The 25,272-nt window shown below is 36.5% G+C and overlaps 1 protein-coding gene across 1 annotated transcript; it reads left to right on the top strand.

Moving 5' to 3' along the window:
• The first annotated feature begins 253 nt into the window (after positions 1-253).
• On the top strand, positions 254-25,040 carry LOC141433266 (cytochrome P450 4C1-like). Its single transcript, XM_074095230.1, has 10 exons — positions 254-532; positions 7,509-7,598; positions 13,927-14,040; positions 14,705-14,890; positions 17,394-17,590; positions 18,201-18,252; positions 18,368-18,566; positions 19,081-19,232; positions 22,102-22,281; positions 24,393-25,040. The coding sequence occupies exons 1-10, from the start codon at positions 376-378 to the stop codon at positions 24,569-24,571; spliced, it is 1,506 nt and encodes a 501-aa protein (XP_073951331.1). The 5' UTR covers positions 254-375; the 3' UTR covers positions 24,572-25,040.
• The last annotated feature ends 232 nt before the right edge of the window (positions 25,041-25,272 follow it).

The raw sequence follows: 25,272 nt of genomic DNA, 5'->3' as shown, positions 1-25,272 counted from the left end.
TCTTGATTGAAATAAAATAAATTATTCAACTCATCGTGCTTCACAATTGTTGAATTTAGAAATTACCAACTAAAAAAATAACACAGACAATTTTTTTCATCTACCTCCCGTACTATAATGTTATGAACTGTACTGGCCTAACATTGTCAATAGTTATTTAAAGCAAACGAACGATGTTAACTTTTTTTCAGGGTTAAAGGCTGTTAGCTAAGGGTTAAAACCAATCCGTCAACACCATTTCCTTATACTATATTTAAGAAAAGGTGGTGTGCTCCGGTCGCGCAACGTCTTTTTGTTTTCAAGATACGATTTTACATCTTTTCGGTTTAATTTGCTCTAAATTCTAGTGTACCTAACTGTTGGTTTAGTGACAAAATGTTTTGGCAGCTGCTCTTGATTTCTGTGGCCACATGGATTTTCTACTATAGATGGCAAAGGCGGAGATTATACAAGATTGCAAAAGCTATACCGTCCGGTGTTCAGTCGTATCCAGTTGTCGGACACGCATATTTGCTTAGCGGGAACGATGAGGGTAAAGTTATCTTGAAAATGGCCATAAATCTTAATACATAACTATTTGAAAATTAAGTTCTAAATCTTGTTTTGCAATGAAATTTGTGTACAGTGTAGTTGCACCTATTATCTCCGTGCGGCCCACTTTGCAATAGAATGTACACAATAAGTTCAAGGGAATAAAGAATATATAACAATGTAACAAAGTAAAAATTCTTTTGTTTTTCTATTGTTTTACACCATGGCAGTTTGACAGAAGTTTGACTTTATTCTCGAAACAATTAGATTCTAATTGCTTTGTCAATTTTTTTCAAAATATTTATAATGTTGGGCTTCAGGAGGTTATTTTACTTTGACACTACTTAACCATGTCTGTGGTCCATGCAAACCCGCATATGCTGAATTCATTTCGAAAATCAGTCGAAAATTTACCTCATTTGGCTAGTTTTTTTTATTTTTTTAAATGGAAATTATATAATTTGAATCAACAGCGTTAGCGAGTGATTTTAGGTTAGAATCCTGAGAGCAGCAAGGGATTCAAACACACGAGATGCAAAAAAACTTTGGTCTCGTGTGACACATACAATTTTTCACCTCAGGAGCGAGAACATAATTTAAACGTTACATTAGAATAAAACTACATACACCTACCTGTTTACAAAACAAACACAATTTTATAAATATAATCCGATACCTATATACCGAATCCTTACTCAAAAATGATACGTACAGTCGCGATTACATCTTTAAAAAGTCACCAGAAAATTAAGAATGTATAGAAGAAGAATAAGTAGGTACAATACAAATCTCATACTCATAACATGCATTGTAATTTAAACTTAGAACTTCTTGTAAAATATGTCATACTTATTTTTTAATACTGCAAAAAGCCTCATCTTTGGGTCATTAAAAAGTTTGAACAATAAACATATAAATTATTATAAATGTTATTAAACCTTTAAATATGATTTTATTAAGATTTATATTACATAAACATAAATAGATTTGTTACTAATTTATTCAATTTAACAAATATTTATTCTAACTGTAGCTAGAGGGAGTATACGAAATTCTTTTATAAAAAAAAACAAGAGAAGCGGCGTTCGTGCAACGAGGTTGCATAATTTATTAAAAGATCGGGAAAATTTATATTTTGGAAATATTTCGCTGTCATGTAATTTATTAGGTATCGATATATTTTAATACCATAAATTTAATTTAAGATTGCAATCAACAGAATTGACTTGATCCTATCTCTCGCTTTTTTCGTGTTGAAGTGAAAGTGACAGATCAAAGTGAAGTTCAAATATTTGGAATTTAGTGAGTAGACCCAACACTGTACTCATCATTTGAAAAAAAAATTATTAAAAAGTTACTTTTTCTCACCAAGTGAGCAAAATACCATTTTGCTCACTGATTTCTCATTGCAAAACGTGCCTGTTGGAGGTGCTGAGGTGAAAATACTATTATTGCCTTAGTAAGACATCAACGCGCTATAAATTATTACAAACCCTATAAAAGCAACCCCTCAGAAATATTATGACGGGTGCAGAGGGAACTTAAAAGAAGAAAAAAAATGTCGCGTGATAAGTGCAAAGCACATTAATAACTAAAAAATATATAAAAAAAATTGAACAGATTACAAAAAACCATGAAAATAATTTTCTACCAGTCTGAAGTCGGTGCCTCAGCTCGAGCCAGCAGGAGTGGACCTATAGTCGCCTACCTCACCTACGCACTATTGGTCTTCAATCACTCCTGCTGGCTCGTGCTGAGGCACCGACTTCGTAGTATGGTTCAACAAAGCCGACTTCAGACTGGTGGAAAATTAATTTCATGGTTTTTTGTAGTCGGTTCAAATTTATTTTATAATTTTTATTATTACCGTTTTTAGTGTAAATAATCTAAGATACGATCGTTTAGTGTCAACTGCTCGTCACCTTTTACAATAAATTGCTATTTGCGATGAAGAGACTTTCATTATTGAGGAGCATAAATTGCTTAACAACTGTGTTAAAGTAATTAAAATTCAACCCGTGAAATACCTACTTGTTTTTGAGTAGCAGGGGGAAAAGGGACGGATGGGCAGTCGGGAGACATGGGCACCCTCCATTTATTCCAATTCCAATATAACAATTTTTATTTCCCTATTTTGTAAGTTTAGTTTACCCACTGCCAACACTGTTTACCTATAGACTTGCTGTCATTTCGTTGATTTGTCAAATATACAGAGGCATTTTTAATTAGACACCGGTCAATGTACGTATTTTGTTGTGATTTCAAAGTTCATTCGAAGAACCAGCCAAAGGTATGTGTTTTTTTATTGTATATATGCTAACGTATAAATTAGTTTGTAAGTCACGCCAGAATATCTAACCAAATTTTTTTACGACAATATTAAGTTGAATTAATATCCAGAGGGAGCAATGGCCACTTGTTTTGAGGGAGGTTTGTGCATGCCCATTGCTCTTTATAAGACTGAACAAGCTGCGAAACACATTTCTATTTCCTGAAATAGACGACATAGCCAGCGTCCCTCAAAATTATTTCAAAACGAAACTGCCAAAACCAAAAGCATCCAATAATACCAAACGAGGTTGCTATAACTATGCATTCGATAAAATTTTATGGGTAATAACCAGTCTTAGTTAAATAAAAATGTTTAATATTAAAATGTATTTACTCTGTTAATTACTCTTGTGATTAAGATACAATTCGAGATTATAATAACTTTTTATTTTTGGTTTATTTTATGAATACCTTTTGGGTATTTTATATGTCATCCCCAAACCTCCGAAAAGGGGTGCCTGAACCTCCCTACCATAGGGAGCTTTCGGCACAATTGTCATGTTCCTGAAATCTTGTCATATCTTAGATACCTATTATAATTTTTAGACTATTGTTTACAAAACATCTAGCCAAATATAAAATATAATTGTGCAACTCACTTAAAAAAAAAACTGTACCATCATGAAAATACAAAATCGGCTTAGGCAAGTGCAGTGCAATAATAATTTGAGATTATGGAATAATTCCATAGTATGATAATTCCACTTGTTTGACGGTCACCGATTTTGTGGCTACCCTTGAACTAATTAAAGTTCACTCCTGACAAAAACATACCTTAAGCTCTAAACACACATAGGCAAATTCTCTATGATTATGCTTGTGCCAAAAATTGAGTAAAAACATTTTTACTGCCTTTCACCCGCGGCTTCGCATGCATAATAGTAGGATTGTGGATTGCCAAAAATTCGGGCTTTATTTGCGTTGCTCACAGAATCTACCTTCAAAAATAGGTATAATAAATAAGAAATACCGTACAGAATTCAAACCCTTGGCTGTTATAAAAATTACACACTTTCCCGCTCCTGAAAAACAGATTATAATATAGTACTAATACTATATTGCATCCGTATAGGCAAAAGAATTCAGTCAGCCAGAAAAATTGACAACGCAGTGATCCCTTTAAAATCTTTCACGATTTAAATAAAGTATTGGCATTAATTTGAACATGAAATATTATATAACCGACACTCTTTACTTGCATCGGAGTGTTAAAGTATTATCAAGCGAGTTGCCGCCGATGACGTCACGATATGTCGAAATTACTAAGTTTCCGTTGAACGGGTTATCTCACACTGAACTTTTTGATGTGGCACTAGTTCAATGTCAGCATTTGCATATTTATTTGATTTAATTCGGTCAAGTTTATATCAAAACACAAGTGAAAGATGTTTGTTTAGGAATAAAGTACAGTAAGGTTATCTCCACTTTGAAACTCGGCAAATGATTGAAATCAAGATTTGGTCATGGCCGCGACAACGTCTAATCTGGCTTTGTATATTTGGACAAGGTAAAAAGCTTGTTAGTAAAAGACAAAACAAATAGTAATTTGTCGTAATTTGTTTGTAATTTACCTCTACGATTTAAAGCGAGATATTTTGAGTGTCAAAGAAGAAATAATCGTAGTTTAGCATTTATATTTTTGCATATTTACCTTTTTTTAAGCGAAAAGGTTTTTCATATGCGATAGGTGGAATTTGAAACCGTATCCTCAGGCTGACCTTGCCAAAGAGTATCTATCACTTGATTATTTACCATAATAACATCACTTGATCGCTTTTATGTCATTAGCGGAACTATCTAACGAAACTATCTATCATAGAATAAGTGTTAGTATATTTTCATCAAAAACTGGTCTAAGTAGCAAATTAGAAATTGGTTAAAGTAACAGGTGATCTAAGAAGCAACTGAGGCCGTATTGCCTAACGTTTCTGACGGTTACGATCGCAATAAAATTACAGATTTCGCATACAAGAACCTGTCATTTGATTGCGATCGCGAGCGCCAAAAACGTTAGACTTCTGATATAAGTATAGTAACCGGTTTATCTAGCAAGTGATCTAAAATTCTTCGACTCAAAGTCAACGGAGCTCCGCTTCGAGGAGCTCCTATTCCGCGTTACTGAGGCATCGCGGCTTGACCCAACTCTAACCTAATCTGTATTTGTTCGGGTTTCCGACACAAGAAGGTTAGGATTAGTTACTCGTACTTTATAGACCAATGCTACTTAGACCAGTTAGTTCTCAGACCACTTGGTACTTACGACAGCTGCTTTTTAGACGAAGTGATACTACACCAAATAAAACGCGACTCGTACGTAAAGAGAAGCACAGACATAAAAAAAAAAAAAAAAAATCAAAATCATTTATTCAGTAAATAGGCCGCAATGGGCACTTTTACACGTCATTTTTTAAAACTACCAGCGCTTTCGGAAAGACCATCATTGCCAAGAAGAATGCGCCGCAAGAAACTTGGCAGAAAGTCATTTTTTCAACATAAAATAATTACAAATAAAATACTTAAAAACTACAGTATACAATGAAATAAAAGAAAATACAAAAAATAATAATAATAATACAGGGATGTATGGGGTCCCTTAGTTACAAAACTAAACTCTAACTATAATCTACGTTCAGTGGAAGTGTAGACTGCTTCCACCGTCATAAATTAAAAAAAAAAATATAATAATAATAAATTAATTCTGAAATTTACATTTCAGGTCAAGTAACCATTAAACTTTTGGATTCCGAAGGCAAGCTCACGTCTGCCGCCCCCAAAGTTAGCTCACACGAACTCATGTCATGCTCTGAAAGCAGAACGGTACCGAGGGCATGGTATTGCTTCCGTTCCCATAAGCTCTATGGGATCGTCTTGGGAGCTTCGACGTCGCGGGCCTGTGACTAGAAATTAAACTAAAAATATACAAGTTTAAAATCCATAAGCTTAACAATATACAGCCTTAAATATAGCAAGGGGATGTATAAAGTCCCTGAGTTAATAATAAAATTACTATATAGCAAGGGGATGTAGAAAGTCCCTGAGTTAACAATAAATAAAATTCCTAATCTAAATAATTCAGAGATGTATATAGTCTCTGAATGTCAAAGTAAACTAATTTAATTAACCAAATTATACAATCTTCAGAGGTGTAAAAAGCCTCCAATGTCAAAAACTTAAAAGAAATGGAGATGTATAAGGTCTCCAAATGTCAAACCAATAAATATTTTTAAATTAAATTCTGCAACGTGGACAACGGCAACAGAACCAGAAACTAGACACGAAATGCGCCGGGACACTGCCAAGTCACACTTCACAACACTTATTTATACACCGACATAAACACACACACATACACAAACACGAATACATCACATCACACATAAACATCCTAATTTTCATCGGCTTTCAGTTTAGGCCATGTCGCATCATCACATAAGTACTCCTCAACTTTATAGTAAGCTTTCTTCAGAAGTGCACTCTTTATGTATTCTTTAAAAGAGTTGTGTGGCAATTTCCATGCTTCTACAGGAACTTTATTGTAAAATCTCACACAGTTTCCCACAAAAGATTTGCTTACTTTCCGTAAACGGAATTTTGGAACGGCAAGCTTGTGCTTATTACGAGTATTGATATCATGTACGTCTGACACTTTTTTAAAGGACTCGATATTCTTGTGTGTATACAATATCACATCATGTATATACTGTGAAGCTACTGTGAGGATGTTTATCTCCTTGAAGCGTTCTCTTAGTGAATCTCGGGAGCCAAGGTTGTAGATAGACCGGACTGCCCTCTTCTGTAGAATGAAGATAGTTTCTATGTCGGCTGCCTTGCCCCAAATCAGCATACCATAGGACATTATGCTGTGAAAATAACTGAAATAAACTAGCCGGGCAGTTTCAACGTTGGTAAATTGTCTGATTCTTCGTACAGCATAGGCGGCAGAGCTCAATCTACCTAAAAATCTAATCTAAAAAAAAACAAAGTTATGGCTCGATGAAATTTTAAAAGCAACAGGAAAAAATTGGTCTGATAAAGAAAATGAGAGATCTATGTGGAGAAGAATGGAGGAGGGCCTTACTCTATGAAGATGTCCTTGATAATTTATTAATAGAAAAGCATGTTTAAAAAAAACGAAAAAAATAAATAAAAAAAATGTGAATTATAAATAGTGCATGCTCATAAATCTAATTATTATTATGAATTTAAATGTAGTAAGGAAATAAAAGGGCTTTATTATTATTATTATTACTGGCCATTAAGAACGGACTCGCTTAAAATAGTCGTTTATGCATATCACAAAGGAAAACTAAAATCGGCGGGAGGCGTGACACTATTTTACTGGCCCGGATAATACCAACATGGAATTACCTACCCGGTTATTCGTGTACACGCCCATTCAAACTCGTGTCATGAGAGTGTCATACGGCGGGAGAAACGCAGTCTTTGGATTGTTATTGTTTTTTTTTTTGTTTAAATGTTTATTATTTTCTTGCAGTTGTCGTGAAAAGCACAATGTTTAGTCTCGGTTAAAAGTGCAATAGATGAACTCGTATTATCGAAGGCATCCCCTTCAGGTCGGCCTATAAACTAACTAGTTCGTCTATTGCTTTCTTTTCAGCCTCTACAACAATGTTTTATTTTCGCAGATCGCATGAGAGGATTGCAAATTTTTGGACGAAAAGCAATAGAAAACGGTGGTCTTTCAACACTGTGGATGATGAATACATTATATGTTAGTAAGTATAATTATGCATACATTAATCTTATATTTTTACTGAATACTTAAAAAGCTAAACTAAATATGAGTTTCTGAAATGATAAAGTTATGGAAGCTGCTAAGTTAAGCTGAAAGTCTCCTTACAGCTATCAGCTTAAAATAAGCTTAAGACGATAAAATATAAAAACTCGCGCCGGGAGACACATTGTGCACAGGTTTTTTTTTAACATAAAACTGTCCGTGATTGACCACTATCTCACCTGATGCTAAGTGCAGATGAAGCCAAAGGTGTAGGCATCTCACTGGTTCAGTCATAGCCTATTCACTCTAGCTTTGAAGAGCCCTAGATTGTATTTATCCGGAAAAACAGACGACAGGAGCGAATTCCATTCCTTAGCAGTTCGCACTATGAATAAAGGAGGGGAGTTTGGCCTTCCCATTCTGTGGGAGTGATGTGCAGCAAAAATAAAGTTACAGAGAGGACTGATCCCTGAGGCACCCCGGTATTGATTGCCATGAGATCAGATGAGCCTCCGTCGATGACGACTCGAATAGATCGGTTCCGCAAAAAATCAGAGATCCATGAGCATAGGAGAGGAGGAATCCTATATGGAAGATTCATGCTAAGAAGGCCTCTATGCCAGACTCTATCGAATGCCTTAGAAATGTTAAGAGACGCAGCAAGCGCCTCGCCATCCTTCTCAACAGCTTCACCCCAAAGGTGAGTGGCATATACCAGGAGGTCTTGGAGTCACTGAGGAGATCGTTACCTTCTAGATATACCAGGAGCTTGTTTATCGATTTGGCTATAGATCTGGCTAATACGCCTTACCTTGCATAGTATGGAGGTATTGCGATAGGTCGATAGTTCGACGGGTTAGCACGACTGCCCTTTTTGAGTACAAGCTGCACATTAGCAATCTTCTATGATACCCGGACTTGCCCCATTCTGTGGGAGAGTCTGAACAGACGTGTCATAACCGGAGACAGTTTCGGAGCACAGGTCTTTAAAACAATTGCCGGTATACCGTCAAGGCTACTAGCTTTATTCACTTCCAGAGAACGCAGCGGTCGTAAAACCTCCCTCTGATGTATTTTGTCCTCCTGCATAAACGTACCACACTAAGGAAAGGAGGAAGGCGCTGCACTACCATCATCAAGACGCGAATTTTTCGCAAACAGAGAGACAAACAGGTTTCCCTTCTTCGCTGCAGTATGAGTTAGCGGCTTATCCAACTTCAGCATTGGCGGCAGTGACGGATAACAGAAATTGGACTCCACCGGTTTGGCTAAAGACTGAAAACACTTTACACCCATAGGGATAGGAAGCCAGTTTGGCACCAAAACGACCCAACATGGAGGAATCACGCTTTCCGTATGACCCTTTTGCAGGACTTGGCAGCTTTGTTGAAGAGCTGTTTTTTAACGTGTACATCCGGAGCTTTTCTACATCGAGCATAAGCCCACAGTAAGTAAGCAGAGTGTTTAATAGCTTCAGCTTAAGCGCACTTGGCGATAAACCATGGACGAGATTTGCCATAAGTGGATACGTCAGAGAAAGGAATGAAATAATCCGTACTCTGAAGCAACACATCGGTAATAACTTCTGCGCAGCTCGACGGATCTTCACTGGAAAAGCAAGTTTTCTACCAAGGATAGGAAGAAAAAAAATGACGCATCTCATCCCGATCTGCTGACTTGTATCACCATACTCGCCGAGTACGGATTGAGAAATCGAGATGCGAGTACTGCGACACAAATTTCACCAGACAATGGTCAGAAGTACCTAGAGGGGAAGACATTGACACATTGTACCTGCCTGGATCAGCCGTCAGCAGAAGGTCCAAGCTATAAGGCGTGTGCGAGGAAACATCCGGTACGCAAGTCGGCTGCTTAACCAGATGGGTGAGATCTAGCGAAAGTGCAAATTTGCGCGCTTCTCTTCCTGCATGGTCCGTGACTTGATACGGGACAATCGGTCCTCGTGGTGAGCATTAAAGTCCCCCAAAAAAACCCAAATGCGCACGCTGATACCGTTGCTGACCCACACCTACCGCAACACAGGGGTGATCCAAGAGCCTGGTCGTCTTCAACTCACCGCCGTGCGACTGGTAGATCAGAGCGTAAATCGTTTGTTCAACGCCTAGTGTCCATCAATAAACAAAGAATGGAAAAGCTAGGATCCTCAAGGTAGTGGAGACGCCGAGTACAGATGTCATCATGAACGTACAAGCAGACCCCAGCTTAAAAGTATGCTCCAGGGATTATCGTGAGTAGTTCAAGTAGACACATCGAAGAGACATTTTATCTGCGTTTCACTGAAGCAGAGCAAGTGAGGCTTCTCAGTCTCTAGTCTAGATGGTGATGGACTGCAGCGAAATTGGAGTGCAAACCTCGAATATTTGAGAGGTGCACTTTTGGTGAGAGGATGTGCATCCGCTGTAGGCACTTGCTCTTTTTTGTAGCTTTAACCATTTATTTTATTTGTTTAGAAGAAGAAGATGAGAAAGACAAGAGTGAATATATTAGAAAAGACGGCAGTTGAACAGAAACAGAGTTGCTCACCCAGCAGCACACAAAACTGAGCCACAACACGAGGAGCCTAGTCTGGAACGCCCGAACCGTCTTTGCGGGAAAGACGGCTGTCGGATCCTCTCTCCGGTCGCCAACCGGCACTACAGCATATCTTCGGCATTTTTCGCAAGTTGGCGGGGCAGCCTTTCAAAGTTAGCGAAACCTCTACTTGGGCCCCCTACTAACTGCGGTCGGCCAGCGAAGCACCGTGTTTTGGATCCCGCTACCCTCCACGAACAGGCATCCGATGCAACAAATTCACGTCACCGAAACCGGTTTGCACGCAAGTCCCTGCCCAGACTCGTCCCTCTACATGGCTACATCTAACTTTACGCTGAAACACGGCCAAGACCGTTTGGTAGCATAACTTAGTTAGGTGGGTGGTGACAAACCGCGGTTGAAGCCTACCACCAGAATAAGGCTGTTCATTTGGTGCTACCCAGGGAACACGTATGGGTAACTAGAACTAAAGCCCACGGACGCGAACAGCTTTATCCCCCAAAAATATAAATATGAATGATTTAAATATAAAAAGATATGGATATAAAATGATAAATAATAAAAATAGATGTGAACGTTGCAAAATATTGCTGTACTCGATCGACCGTTTGCTTTGTTCCGTTACCATACAACATGCGTAATGTTACAAGTATGTTTTTATGGTATGTGTAAACAGACTCATCTATACTAATTTTGAACATGAAACTACCGTGAGACTCACTCATATTAAATATATTGACCCGGATAAGTCACGTCTTAAATCGAGTTTAGCCCGACATGTTTCGGGCTAATCCGTAGCCCTTCGTCTTCGGAGCAACGAGACTCGGCGGCAGCTGCAACACGCGCACCGCGCGCCGCCGCTCTGCTCGCGCGACTAACCAACGAAACTGACACCGGCACACAACTACCCGAGTTTTCATCATCATTTTCAATACAACTGTCAAATGAAGGGTAGCACACAACACTAACAACATCGACATGTAAAGGTAGATTCACACACACCGAGTATTTAACACCGTTTTCCAACTCGGAGGTACCGTCCAACCACTAACCGAACAGAACTCCGAAGACGAAGGGCTACGGATTATCCCGAAACATATCGGGCTAAACTCGATTTAAGACGTGAGTTATCGGGGTCAATATATTCATCTATACTAATATTATTATTAAAAAGAGGAAAGATTTCATTGTTTGTTTGTTTGTTTGCATTGAATAGGCAACAACTAGCCACACTATCTGCGAGTGACATAGGCTATGTTATATTAAAAAATATATAAATTAGGGATCCGTACTAAAACGTCAATAATGTAACCCAAGGTGTAAAAAAATGTCATAAAATTCAAAAAAAGTGCTAAAATATTCAAGAATATATCAATATCTTCAGAAAACTTTGCGATACCATATGTCCAACTATTGTAGTTACGAGTATGTCACTATAACTACTTTTTTACAACCTTAAATTGGCAAGAGTAAAAAAATACAAAAACAAGTGATACAGTATCATACCTTTATTTAATACCATCTTAGGGTCTACAGAAAAATGAAAAAAAAAATCTAGCATTATTGGTTTTTCAGAAAATCTATGTACATCACCATGCACGTTGCCAATTCTATAAGAACAAAGTAACATTATTTTGTGTACACGCTGGTTACCGCTGCCAATCAGGCAGTACACTTTTATATAAAAAAAACCTAAATTATTAAAAAAAACATCATTTATACTTGGTTTTGGTATATTTGGTATAAGTATTTTAACTAAATGTAAACAAAACACCGTCAATTGGTGTCTTAAATATTGAAATTTCCCATTAAACTATCTAAACATACTATCTGTATTGAAATACACTAGTCTAGTTAGTATTACAATGATAGACAAGTAAAATGTTTAAATCCTTGAATGTGACAAATCTAGCAACTGAAGTTTGTTTACATTTAGTTAAATACTCGTACCTATCCAAATCAAATATAGTGTGGAACTGTCGAAAGCAATTTCGTGTTTTCGTTTTTCTAACAGCGAAAAAAAGGGCATATATGAGTTGCTCTGAAGATGAGTTCTGGTTGAGTTCGAAACGCGCTCAAGTGTAGATGGCGTGGCTATGGATTGCATAGAGTTTAATGTGGGCAAAGCATCATAATAATTAACTGTGGATGGCCAGGGCAGAACTTTTTCTCTAATGGGTGAAAGAAGCATCGTGCATGCTTTCAAAATTCAATCGGTTTTGGATATACATATATATTTATCAACCTCATGCTCATCCAATAAGCAGTATAGCAAATTAAAACGTTCCAAAGAAGAGTTTAGAGAAGGTGCATCAGAGCTATCATCAGAATCGAATTGTGGCGATGCGTGCGGTTTAATTTCCTCGTCCGGATTAGAGCCACAATCATAACATGCATTTTCTACGGGAATTAAAGCTAAAATCTTATGCGGTCTACTTTATGTTAAGCACTGCAGACAAAGAAAGAAAAGCATACTGTTTAAAAATATTTAAAATAAACAAGGGGACGTAAAATCGTTAATTTGAAATCAAAAAAATGTACAGGGAACTTGGTAATGTACCCCGTGGTTACCGAAGTTAATACACCTAGTAGTTGGCAACGTACATGGTGGTTACCGTAGTTGAATGTAAGTACTTCTTCACAAACTTGGCGACGGTAACCGTGGTGTACATTCTAATTTAACAGTGATTATCGTTGTTATCATGCTGAATGTACACAGAAGAACCAATTGTTCGTATACTTTAGCATTTTCTCATAAAACACAAAACATAATAAGCATAACTTGCATAGAAAAAAGTTGAATTTTTTTAATAAAACTTTCCCTAGGTACTAAAATGCGACGCCGCGTTGAACTTATTTTTGACACTGACGTTAATTTGAAATTATTGCCATGTCTCATATTTTTTCAACCATTCATCATAAAATTATTTAGTAGTTTTTAGTCATAAAAGTTTCAAAAAATATATATATTGATGGTAGGATTTTTTATTAACTAACGTACACGGTGATGCACAGTGCCAATTTAAGGGTTAAAAGTTTATAGAAATGCCGACTAAAATCGGACCATTTTATTCATACCTTTGTATTAATCCGTATCTAAATAATAATACATTTTATATTAAGACTGTTTCAATACCTGTAGATTACTTTTTAATTATTCAAATCAGACGTTCTATTCGAAAGATATTATGAATTTAAAAATATCATTCTAACCAAAAAATGCGTTTTACGACGACGCTCCCCGACTTCGCGCAGGTTGGGTGTATTTTTGGAAAATGGAGCTGAAAAATGTGTGTGAAGTGTCCTTGATTAGAGACCTTTTTAGGGTTCCGTATCCAAAGAGTAAAAATGGGACCCTATTACTATTACTCCACTGTCCGTCTGTCTGTCTCGCTGGATCTCATGAACCGTGATAGTAAGACAGTTGAAATTTTCACAGATTATTTTCCGCTATGACAGTAAATACTAAAAACAGAATAAAATAAATATTAGGAGCCCTCCCTGCAACAAACGAGATTTTTTTTGCCGTTTTTTGCTAATGTTTAATGTTGTATAGAAAACGGTACGGAACCCTTCGTGCGCGATTATCTTGGCAAGTTTTTTGCAAATTTGGCCCTTGCAAACTACGTGCTACCGGCACGGAGACATTTTTACCCAACTGTCCAAAGGAGGGTTATTTTGAATATTGTGCGCGTGCAGAGCCGCCGAGTTCCCCAGTCCACAATATTTTATGCGGGATATATTATTGACAAATTATTGTCAATATCCAACAGATGTCGCTGATCCCAGGGCCGCTGAAACCATCGCTAAGGCATGTGTACAGAAAGATGAAAATACCGTTAAATTCATTCGAACTGTCATTGGAAATGGAAGTATTTTTGCTCGAGGCAAGTTAATTACACTGACCTACTTTCTATACCTTTGTAATAACTCAAGCTATTATATCACTTATACCAATATCATTTCCATGTACCCAATATTTAACTCAAGCTTTTACCCGTTGCTTTATATTATACCTAAATATTATCTATGTCTGGTATTTGATAATCAAGAATGCCTAATGCAAAACTTTGTCATATATACTGAATTTCATCTAAATCGGTCCAGCGTGAAAAAGTAACAAAAACACACGCATATCCGCGCACGCACTCACGCGCACACCCATGGTATTGCCATTATTACAAGTTTTTTTGGCTAACGGTATTTTAGGTCAACTTATGTCTTAATTCAATAAAGATACAGCTTTAAAAAAAACTTTATGGTTCCAACCTCAGGAAATACTAAGGTAAAATTGGATTGCAATGTCTAACTTAATGCCCGGTTCACATGTCTCGCTCCTGGCACGATTTTACTGGAACACTCGTAATGTGAACCGGGCATAACGCTAGTATGCGTTAAGGCTGAGTCTTGCAGTTCAACGTCATGCACGTCAAGTTAATTAGAAGCTAATTACAATTAAAACTCGCGTTTAAATTGTCTTTTTCTCTCATTGAATTATGTTTGTCCTGAATATGATAATCAATAATATTCAAATTTATAAATATTTTTCAGTGCACATTTGGCGTCCGCGTCGCAAAATTTTAGCTCCAATTTTCAGCCTGAAGAACATGCACCAGTTTGTGCCTGTGTTTAACAAACAAAGCGTCATAATGACCAAGTTACTGGCCCCGATGGCAGAGACCGGCGATTTCTCTATCTGGAAATACATCACGACTTACACTTTTGATGCAGTTTGTGGTAAGATTAAAAAAAAACGGTTTCTGTCGTAAACTTTGCGCTATCAAAGTTTCTGAAATCAAATGCAAAAATACAACTTCCAAATACAATTTCTTCTAATTTCGGTCCCCGGGTATAATCTGTCGATTGTGGTCTCCCCGGATCAATAAAAATTTAGTTTTGATAATATGCAAATAAATGAAATAAATAAGTATCCAAGCATGTGTGTATATTTATAGTAAGTTCAAAAGCTTGAGAAAAAATATAAATTGTATTATTACCTAGTATTTAAATTATATTATGGTGTTAAATAAAATACAATTAATGTTATTTATTTATATAGGAACACTGCTTAATGCTTTACTCCGAATTTAATGTTTTTCGATAGGTACAAGAAATAAATAACAAACATTACTAAAAAAATAAAGTGACACTGCTTTCGCCAAGAATAAGAGAGTCATAATGAATACGTAGTGACTGATTATGATGAAGCATACTTTGTAAATCTATTATCTATAGATGTCTGTACTCAAACTATGAATATAATCATACTTTTAGATTAACCTATGATTATAGTTATTCAGTATGTACTGCTGTGTTAACGGTACTTTCGAATGGCAATCGCATCCCGATTTTATGATATTATGGTGTTTATTTATTTATTTCTTTTTTTGACCCCCGGTGTTATAAGTTTGACCGCTATGTCTGTCTGTGGCACCGTAGCTCTTAAACGGGTGAACCGATTTGAATTCGTTGTGACTAGGTTTTCAAATAAATTATCACTTAGTTTAAAGGGCATAGGTGAAGTGCAAGATGCTAAACAATTACAACAAGGAAATTTTCTTCGCATTTGACTTTTCCGGTGGTTTGGTTCAATTCAATACTACAAAAAGCAGTTACATAACTTCTTTAAAACCAGTCAAAGCAACGGCATTAGTTCAAAAAACTAGCCAAATGGTTCTGTACAAAATTTTTAGGTAGGTATCCATAATTCTAATAAAGATCTTTACAGACAGACGGACATGGCTGGGCAGACGGACAGACGAGCACACAACAAAGTGAACTAAAATAGTTACTTTTCTCACCCACGACCTTACGATAACTACGTCTATACAACAAATGTGTGTTCATGCAGTTCCTCAACCTCCACACTGTGACACACAACACGCACATAACACAAACTCAACTATCATCAGACACACAACACCGCCACCCACAGACAACCACACAACTCGGATGCGTTTCGAACTCAGCCAGAGCTCAATCATTACGGAGTTTCAAAGACGATTTTTCGATTCAGTGTTTTTTTTTTGCGAAATATTCAACTTTATAGTGCAAATTATCATTAAAATCGACCGTGCCCCCTTTGAAGCCCTTCTAGTCTAGAGAGCTAGAGCTGACACGATTCGCACGGAGCGGGTGGTCGCCTATTGAAAAATAGCATGAGCAGCGCTAACTGCGCGCGTCGCGTGCGACGGGTTGTACCTGCACCCGTATCCTAAAACCCGACTGCAGACCCTAAAAGCTAAACCGTTGCTTTACATATTTTTTTCATAATGGTAGTACCTAAGTATGTAAGTATATCAAATTTACAAGGATAACTATGACGGCTGAGTTTTTGAAAATGATTAGTACTTAAACTTGGAAGATTCCCTACAAAATCCTTAGGAAAATATTACTTGATTTTTTCGTTACGCCTACGGAACCCTATCTTAGGTGTATGCGACGCGCTCTTGGCCGGTTTTTAACCCCCGACTCAATAAAAGGGGTGTTATAAGTTTGACCGCTATGTGTGTCTGTCTGTGGCACCGTAGCTCTTAAATTCGTGGGCCGATTTTAATGTTTTTTTTTATTTGAAGCAGGTTTTCTAGCGATGCTTTTTAGACATCATCATCATCATCCCAGCCTATATACGTCCCACTGCTGGGCACAGGCCTCCTCAGAACAAGAGGGCTTGGGCCATAGTACCCACGCGGGCCCAGTGCGGATTGGGAACTTCGCACGCACCATTGAATCGCTTTGCAGGTTTGTGCAGGTTTCCTTACGATGTTTTCCTTCACCGCAAAGCTCGTGGTAAATTTCAAATGTAATTCCGCACATGAATTTCGAAAAACTCAAGAGGTGCGAGCCGGGGTACGAACCCACGACCCTCTGCTTGAGAGGCGATAGGTCAAACCACTAGGCCACCACGGCTTCACGGGTTTTTAGACATGATTCATCAAAATCGGTTCAGCCGTTTTTGAGATATTTAACTTTGAAGTGACAAAGTCGGAGGTTTTCCAACTCTTTGTTGGTTAGGTTAGTCTACTAATTTGTTGCTTAAAATGTACTCTATGAAGTGTGGTTTTACAAACACCTGCATTAATATCTGCCAACGTGGAGCATGCAAAAATATATGACCCGTCCTACCGGCCCTAGAACTAGAGTCGTATTATAATATTATGTACCTATGCTTTGTTCTATCAGATATTGGTGCTGGTTAACTGTACTGAGTGATTTTTAAAACACATGTTTTTTTTTTCAGAGACAACTTTGGACATTCAAATGAACGCGCAAAGTAAGCCACATGTGCCATTTTTGACAGCATTTGATTCATTGCTAGGTCTTGTTGCACAACGTTGCTCTACGCCATGGTTGTATCCAGATTTCGTTTATAAAAATCTGGCTTACTACAAGCAATTTGTTGAAGCCAGACAATTGGTGTGGGACTTTATGGATGAGGTCAGTTCCAATGCACACTAAGACTTAAATAATCAATTTGTCGATTTAAAATAATATAAAAAATCTGGGGAAGCACATAGTAGGTATGCGACTTATCTTAGCCACCACGAAACCAATGAATAGTAAAAAAATAAAATCAAGTTTTTTCACTTCTCATGCTCGTAAAGTTCATGTTTGTGCTGGATCTAGGCGACATAAAATTGCTTTTTGTGCATTAGTGCATAAAGTAAAATCTTCGTCTAAGACCAAGATAATCAGGTGTCAATAGCCACAAACAAATAGTTTCTACATATTTTTTCAAATAATTTCTAATTTATTTAAACCAACAATCCATCAAAATAAACCAATAAAACTGAAAAATATAATTATAAAATAATGCATGAAAAACAAAAGGTACATAGAAAATAAACAATTGTTTTCACTGTTGCTATTTCATTTCCTCGCAATCTAAGTGAAAAGCAGAGTGTAAAACTCGAGCATTAAACCCATTTTCCCCTTCGACGTGTCTATACATCCTCGCCGTGCCGGCTCGGGTGGCTATATGAACGTCTTGGATAAAATGGCTCGTTTGTTGTACAATATACTATTTTTTAAAACCTTTTCACTGTAGGTCGTACAAAGAAAACGGAGAGAACAGAAAACACGAGAACAAGAAGGCAAGGGTAAGCAGAGCCATTAATGATTTCCAAAATCGGATGGCCAAGTATTAGTTCTAATTGGTTAAATGTACTCGATCACGAGAAATTATATTCAGTGCCATATTTTATGACTTATCAGAAGCCAGTGGCATGAGGACCTTTTTGGACATGATGATAGAACGGTCAGGTAAAGGCGATAAGGGTTATACGGATCTCGAGCTACGCGAAGAAGCAATGGTGATCATTTTTGCTGGAACTGATACTTCAGCTGTTGGTGCTGCGTTTACTACGGTTATGCTTTCCAGATACCCAGAAGTACAGGAGAAGGTTTATCAAGAGTAAGTTTGGTAATATATCGGGAAAAATAAAAATAATCTTATATTATAATAAATAATAGTTTAGTACGAGCTTTTCAGCGGTTTCGAAAAAAATGGGCATGTACTCGTACTTAGGCGTTGGGATCTTTTTATTAATGTCACACGACTAATCTAACTTTAAGTTTCGCAAGTCGATCGCAAGATCGTTTGCAAGTTATGAGTGTACATAACATTACGGAGATTCATTTTTATTTATAGAAGAAGATAGATTTACTAGCTGCTGTCTGCGGCTTCGCCCCCGTTCCAACCTTTTTTTAATTTTGTTTAGCACAAACCTGACAATAAAGAACACAGCAAAAAACAATTATCCAATTCGGTGCCGTTGTTCGCGAGTTACGAGCGTACATACAATACATGTCGGCTAAATATTTTTATTTATTTAGATAGAATAGATAATAATTGATAGATAGAAAATAGATACATAGAAGAAGAAGATAGAAGATAGATAGATAGATTGAAACAGTATTTTTTATAGATTACAAGATGTCTTCGGTAATTCAGAAAGACCGGTGACAGCGGAAGATTTACCGAACTTGAAATATTTGGAGGTGGTCATTAAGGAATGCCTTCGATTGTATACGCCTGTGCCAATTATAACAAAAGAGATTGAAGAAGATGTACAATTACGTAAGTAGCAGTCAGTCCTAGTCACGACAATCACACTCGTATCTTAATAATCTGGAAAAGGTCGTTTTTAAAAAGGGCTTTCTTTTTTTAAAATTTTTGAAAAAAATATGGTTTTTCCTACTCAGAATTAAGAGCACAATCGATTTCCGATTGTTTAAAAAAATGTCCCCAAAAATATTTCAGTTTTGCGACGTTTTTTTCATACACTCAGTATGGGCGTGACAAAACTGACCCATAAAATTTTGTATGAAAAAAATGGGGACATGTTTTTAAACGATCGTAATCGATTGTGCTCTTGATTCTGGTTAGGAAAAACCATATTTTTTCCAATTTCAAAAAAAGAAGGGGTAAGTACACTTTGTTTTGAAAACGTTTAAAAAAGAGCAATACCGCTCTATTTATGCAACATAATTATGTAGCTTAAACAGTAAGTTACAAATAACTGCATTATTTGTATCTTTCTTTCCTTTTCATCTTTTTATTCCCGTAATTTTTTGTAATATTTTTAATTTTTTTGGCTGCGTTTGTGTGGAGGAGACCTCTCCCATCTTAACCTCCCACTCCCATCTCTATATTACCAATTATCGTATTACGCAGGAAGCCCGAATTTCTAAAGCGCGAAACCTACACAGGAAGGTAGCGGGTCGGGTCGAGAATGCACCGCGGCGGTCTTATTAACGTAGCTGTATATGGGTATGAACAACGTCACCGCGGTACTCGCGCACGACCCGCCTCGCGCCCACCGTCGATGTTGTCCTACTAATATTAAAAATGTGAATGTTTGTAAGTGAGTGAGTATGTTTGTTACTTCTTCACGCTGAATCGGCTGGACGGATTTGTGTGAAATTTGGCGAAAGTTAGTTTATAACCTGGATTAAAACAAAGGATACTTTTTATCCCGATATTCCCACGGGATAGGGATAAAGTCTCTAAATAACAACTTCTGGGCTTAGAGTCATGAAATTTGGTATGTAGGTAGCTGGACATCTGGAATAACACATGGGCTACTTTTTATCCCGATTTTCTTATGGGATAGGAATAAAATCTCGAAATCACAACCGCTGGGCTAAGCGTCATGAAATTTGCCATGGGTGTTTTAATTTAACGTCAATGAAAACCACGAAGTAATTTTAGGGAATTCCCACGAGAATTTAATAAAATCCCGGAATTTCAATTCTACTGCTAATGATTTACGCGTGCGAAGCCGCGGGTAAACGCTAGTTGTTCATAATATATAGATACGCAAACAGGCCCACCACACTCCCGATACGATCTGCTCCCGACCCTCTGCTGTCCTGTGTTCGAGCATAAGCTAGCTCTATTATTCCAGATTCTTTATACCGTTTTGTCTTGTTTTAAACCTTCCTTCAGATAGCTGAGCTTAGGAGGTCTTTCTAAACTGATTTGTTTTGCGGCAGGTAGTAACGGTGTTGTACTTGTACTGCTTCCATTATCTGCATCCACTCTCCCATACATTTACATTGCTTTGTAACATACTTACCAATTCGTTAATGTTAGTGCGAATGGATATTGTGATCGTGATCGAGTTTGTTTACTTAATTTTACTAGAATATTTTTAAAAAAAATTGTGAATCTTACGCATTGGAAGTGACGTTACGTTATCATAGTAAAAGTAGGGGAGCCCAAGAGGGGATTTTGCGTTTTACTTCATCGCGTCAGAAAACCAAATAGGGAGAATCCTTGCACCCTGTAATGTACTCCTAACATATATGAACCCTGATAGGGGCGTACGTTGAGGGTAGCCGATCAGATTAGTAAAATAAAATCAACCCTTAGAAAAACTCGAGCGCGTCAGATTAAGACAAGGTAAGGTAATTACATGGAGAAAAGTGTACATTTTAATAATGTGACAAAAGCTGAAAAAAGAAAACGTCTCCTCGAAATATTCAAGCGCACGGTAGTCCCTTGAAGGTCATAATTAAAAAAAATGCAGGTTGTATTTTTAAATATTAAATACTGTCATGTCATTATACAATAAATACTCTTAAAAATACAATAAATAGAACCTAGATAATTCATTATTTTGACACTAACGAATCTCGAAAGTGAACATAAGTACCGTTGCTCACGCATCTTTATCAGAGACTCATTGATCATTCGTTCATTAGATGCAAATTTCTTAAAATTTTGAGTTATAAGTGACTATTATTATAATAGAGCTTTGAGAATTATGTTTTTTTTTCTTTTTATTATTCTTATGACATGTTTATTAATAATATAGAAATAACAGAAGGTCTACCCTGCATCTAAATTTTACCAAAAAATTTTGTTGTATGATTATTTACTTACACTTTTAACTGTGTTTTGAATCTTACTTCATGATAATTTGTTCGATTTTAGAAGTCGAATGCTTGTAGTCTAACGGCCATAAACCATTTTTTGCGGAAATTGGCAGATTGTTATATTAGAAGCCTTCTACGCCTAAGTAGCTTTATTCTTCTTGTCCATTTGACTAACTTTCCATGTGACTAACTATTATTTATTCCATTTTTGAAAATTTGCACATAATCTTGCCCCCACTAAAAGAACATACTTAAGGCTCTGGTTTCTCTCACCACCTACCGCCGGCGACCGGTAAACAACAACCACGACGTTCGAATATTTTGTTCGGGAATGTTTGAGGGTGGTTTCTCTGAAACATCACCGGCGGAAGTAGGCACCGTTACATCGTGTGGTGCGACGCACATCCAGACGCCACCGGTCGCGTGTGACGGGCCAGAAAAACTATTTTTTGTTTTTGCACCTCAGTAATCTTCACAGTCAAATAGGTCCCCCCCATTATGTTTTAGTAACTACCGATTTAGCATACCCGCCTCCCCTACTATAATGCGTGTGACTTTTTTTGCAGATACAGGTGATACTTTGGTCTATGGCACTAAAATAGTAATAAATATTTGGGGTTTACACCGTAACCCCAGATATTGGGGTGAGGATGCAGAACAGTTTCGGCCTGAGCGCTTTCTCGAGGCTCCCTTGGTACACCCTTCGCAGTATCAACCTTTTAGCCAATTTGCGAGAAATTGCCTTGGTAATTTTTAAAATGTATTTTTTCATGCGTTTGTAATTTTTGTAAAAACTATTTTTGTAAATTTTGAAAAAAAAATACGTAGGTTATTTAAGATAGCACGTACGGAAAATATGAAACATTATACAGGTTGTCCCGTAAGTACTACGACAAAGTTAAATGGTAGGCAGGTAATCTACCAAATTTAAAAAATGAACTTAGTAAAATTCGCACTGATTTCGAGAAATTTAGATTTTTTGGAATTTTTGAAAAATTTATACCCATACTAATATTTCAAGTTGTGATATTCGGAATTGAATACTCTACGTAAACATTAAATGCATCATGTATTGTCTTATTTAGAAAACATCTGACACCTAATATAATACATGGCGTAATGAATAAGAGTACGAATTGAATAAATACCTAACGGCATTCTAAACTATTATAAACAAAACAAAGTCGGGTTAGTTACATCCATTTTATAACTCAAGAACGGCTGGACAGATATTGATGAAATTTGGTATGGAGGTAGTTGACCTCTAGGATCAAGGCGCTGACCGCTAGGGTATATTCATAACCTATGTTAACAATGAAATATGTAGGTACTTTCAAATTTTCAAATTTCAAACCATTTATTCAGTAAATAGGCCTTAATGGGCATTAGTACAAGTCATTTTTTTCCTTGGAAAGACCATCATTGCCAAGAAGAATTAACAGCAAGAAACTTGGCAGAAAGTTTTTTTTTTCAAGTAAAATAATTGCAAATAAATTACTTAAATATTACAGTTAGTAAATTAAAGAAAAATAACAATAATAATACAGGGATGTATGGGGTTTCTTAGTTACAAAACTAAAACTAAACATGTAACTATATCTACGTTCAGTGGAAGCGTAGACTGCTTCCACCATCATAAATAATAAAAAAAATGTATTCTGAAATATACATTTTAGGTCAAGTAACCATTAAGCTTTTGGATTCCGAAGGCAAGCTCAGGCATGCCACCCCCAAAGTTAGCTTACTCCTGATACTTAAAATTATATATTACGTTTTTATCTAATACATTTCGGGGTCTCGGAAACGGCTCCAACGGTTTCGAAGAAATTTGGTATGTTGTAGGGGTTTTCGGGGATGAAAAATCGATCTAGCTTGGTCTCATCTCCGAGAAAACGCTTATTAACGAGTTTTAGCCCGAGCAAAGCTCGGTCGCCCAGGTACTAATAAATAAAACAATATTACCGATGAAACAGATACACAATTCAAATTATCTATTGTCAAGCAGACATTAATATCGAAGGCTTTTTATAAAATAATTAATGATTATAATATCACGAACAGGGATATAGGTACTTGGAAATAATTCCGATCCGCATTGGCGATCCATTACTCCAATTAGAGAATCGTCTGTGTTAAAAATGTAGTTGTGTTAAATACTTGTAATGTATAGATAATTATAATCATAAAATAACATTGTACATGATTTAAAAGAATATACCTCATTGAGTTTCTTGCCGGATTCTTCGCAACAGAGGTTTTTCCTAACCGGTAGTAGATTTTTTTGACATTCATAAGTGCTTGTTATGTTATAGCCTAAACTGAATAAAGATATTTTGACTTTGAAACGCAACATCAAAATCCTTCTGATTGATGTTATTATTAACTAACTTCAAAAAAGGAGCAGGTTCTCAATTCGAGTGTATGTTTTTTTATGTTTGTAACGCAATAACTCCGCCAATTGTGGGCCGAATTTAAAAATTCTTTTTTAGTTCTAAATGACATACTTCCGAGGTGGTCCCATTGACACCAAGTCATGATCTGATGATGGAATCCTAGAGAAATCGAGGGCAACCCTCAAATTTTTAAAGCACATCTATAGCGATTTTGGCATTTTTAACATTCAGAAAGTAACATTTGGTTAACTGGACCCTGATAAAAACAGGACCGTAGGTAGCGTTACTCTGTTGTTCAATGATATAACTATGCTGTGTTTGAGCAATGGAATCGTTGTGAGATGCACCTACTGACACTACTGGCACCTACTTCAAGCTAGTTAGTAGAAAAATATTTTCAAGGTGTATGAAGTCGATTCCATTTTTGTTAAAAAAAAAATTTGAATGTGTTAATTTCTTTTCAGGCCTTAACTATGCCATGAATTCTATGAAAACAGTGATAGCGAATCTTTGCCGACGGTACAAAATATTACCCCCACAAAACATGGATCCTATGAAATTAAAGGAACCTCTGCCATTGAAATATAGCATAATGATGAAACACGTTGATGACTACGTTGTTAGGTTGGTTAAAAGAGGATAAAAAATTAATCAATTTTTTTTTTTTTTCACCTGCGTTCAACAAATATACTTACAATACAAAAGTGTAAAGTTCAACGGTAACTTATAGTTAGTTCATCTGGATACAGTTAATCTGAATTTCAATACAATATTGTGTCATGTACTTGAGTAAGTACAAGTAAAGCAGAAATTAATTAAAGTCTGAAATTATAGAGATCATAAGTTATGATTCATAACACTTACAATTCGCACCCAGAATCGATGTTGCCACTTTTTAGCTTTTCCTGCTATTAATATGCATGGGTTTTTTCTTTGTTTTTTAGTATTAGTTTGTAAATTGCAGTAAGTACTTACTCTCTTTATTGTATGTAGATTATATCTCTTCACTATACAAGGTACTAAATTAAAGGGAAGAAGGAAGTAAATACGCCACGCGCTTTTAGGGTACCTACATGGCATTTTCACGGTTTACTTTTGGTAATTATAACTAAAATAAAAAAGGCTTTTTACATTAAATTGGTTTGATTTATCACATTTTGATATCAGCCTTTACCAGGCAAAAACTAAACATACCTACTCCTATGAAGGGTCCACGGAAAGAACATGCCTATGAAAAATAGTCACCTTTTTTAAAATTGAGATTTTAATCTCAAAATGTAGAGCTCACAAAGTACTATGACTTACCACTGAATTAAATAATCTGAAAACAATATAAAAACATTT

The sequence above is a fragment of the Choristoneura fumiferana genome, chromosome 12, assembly GCF_025370935.1.
Source record: "Choristoneura fumiferana chromosome 12, NRCan_CFum_1, whole genome shotgun sequence".
Lineage (NCBI taxonomy): Eukaryota > Metazoa > Arthropoda > Insecta > Lepidoptera > Tortricidae > Choristoneura > Choristoneura fumiferana.
This window is presented reverse-complemented; position numbering and strand designations above follow the sequence as displayed.

Excerpts from the sequence above, each read along its gene's own strand:
- LOC141433266 (XM_074095230.1), top strand. The coding sequence starts at position 376 with ATGTTTTGGCAGCTGCTCTTGATTTCTGTGGCCACATGGATTTTCTAC. Across the intron at positions 533-7,508 it reads GCTTAGCGGGAACGATGAGG|ATCGCATGAGAGGATTGCAA; the intron begins GTAAAGTTATCT and ends TTATTTTCGCAG. Across the intron at positions 17,591-18,200 it reads TGTGGGACTTTATGGATGAG|GTCGTACAAAGAAAACGGAG; the intron begins GTCAGTTCCAAT and ends TTTTCACTGTAG.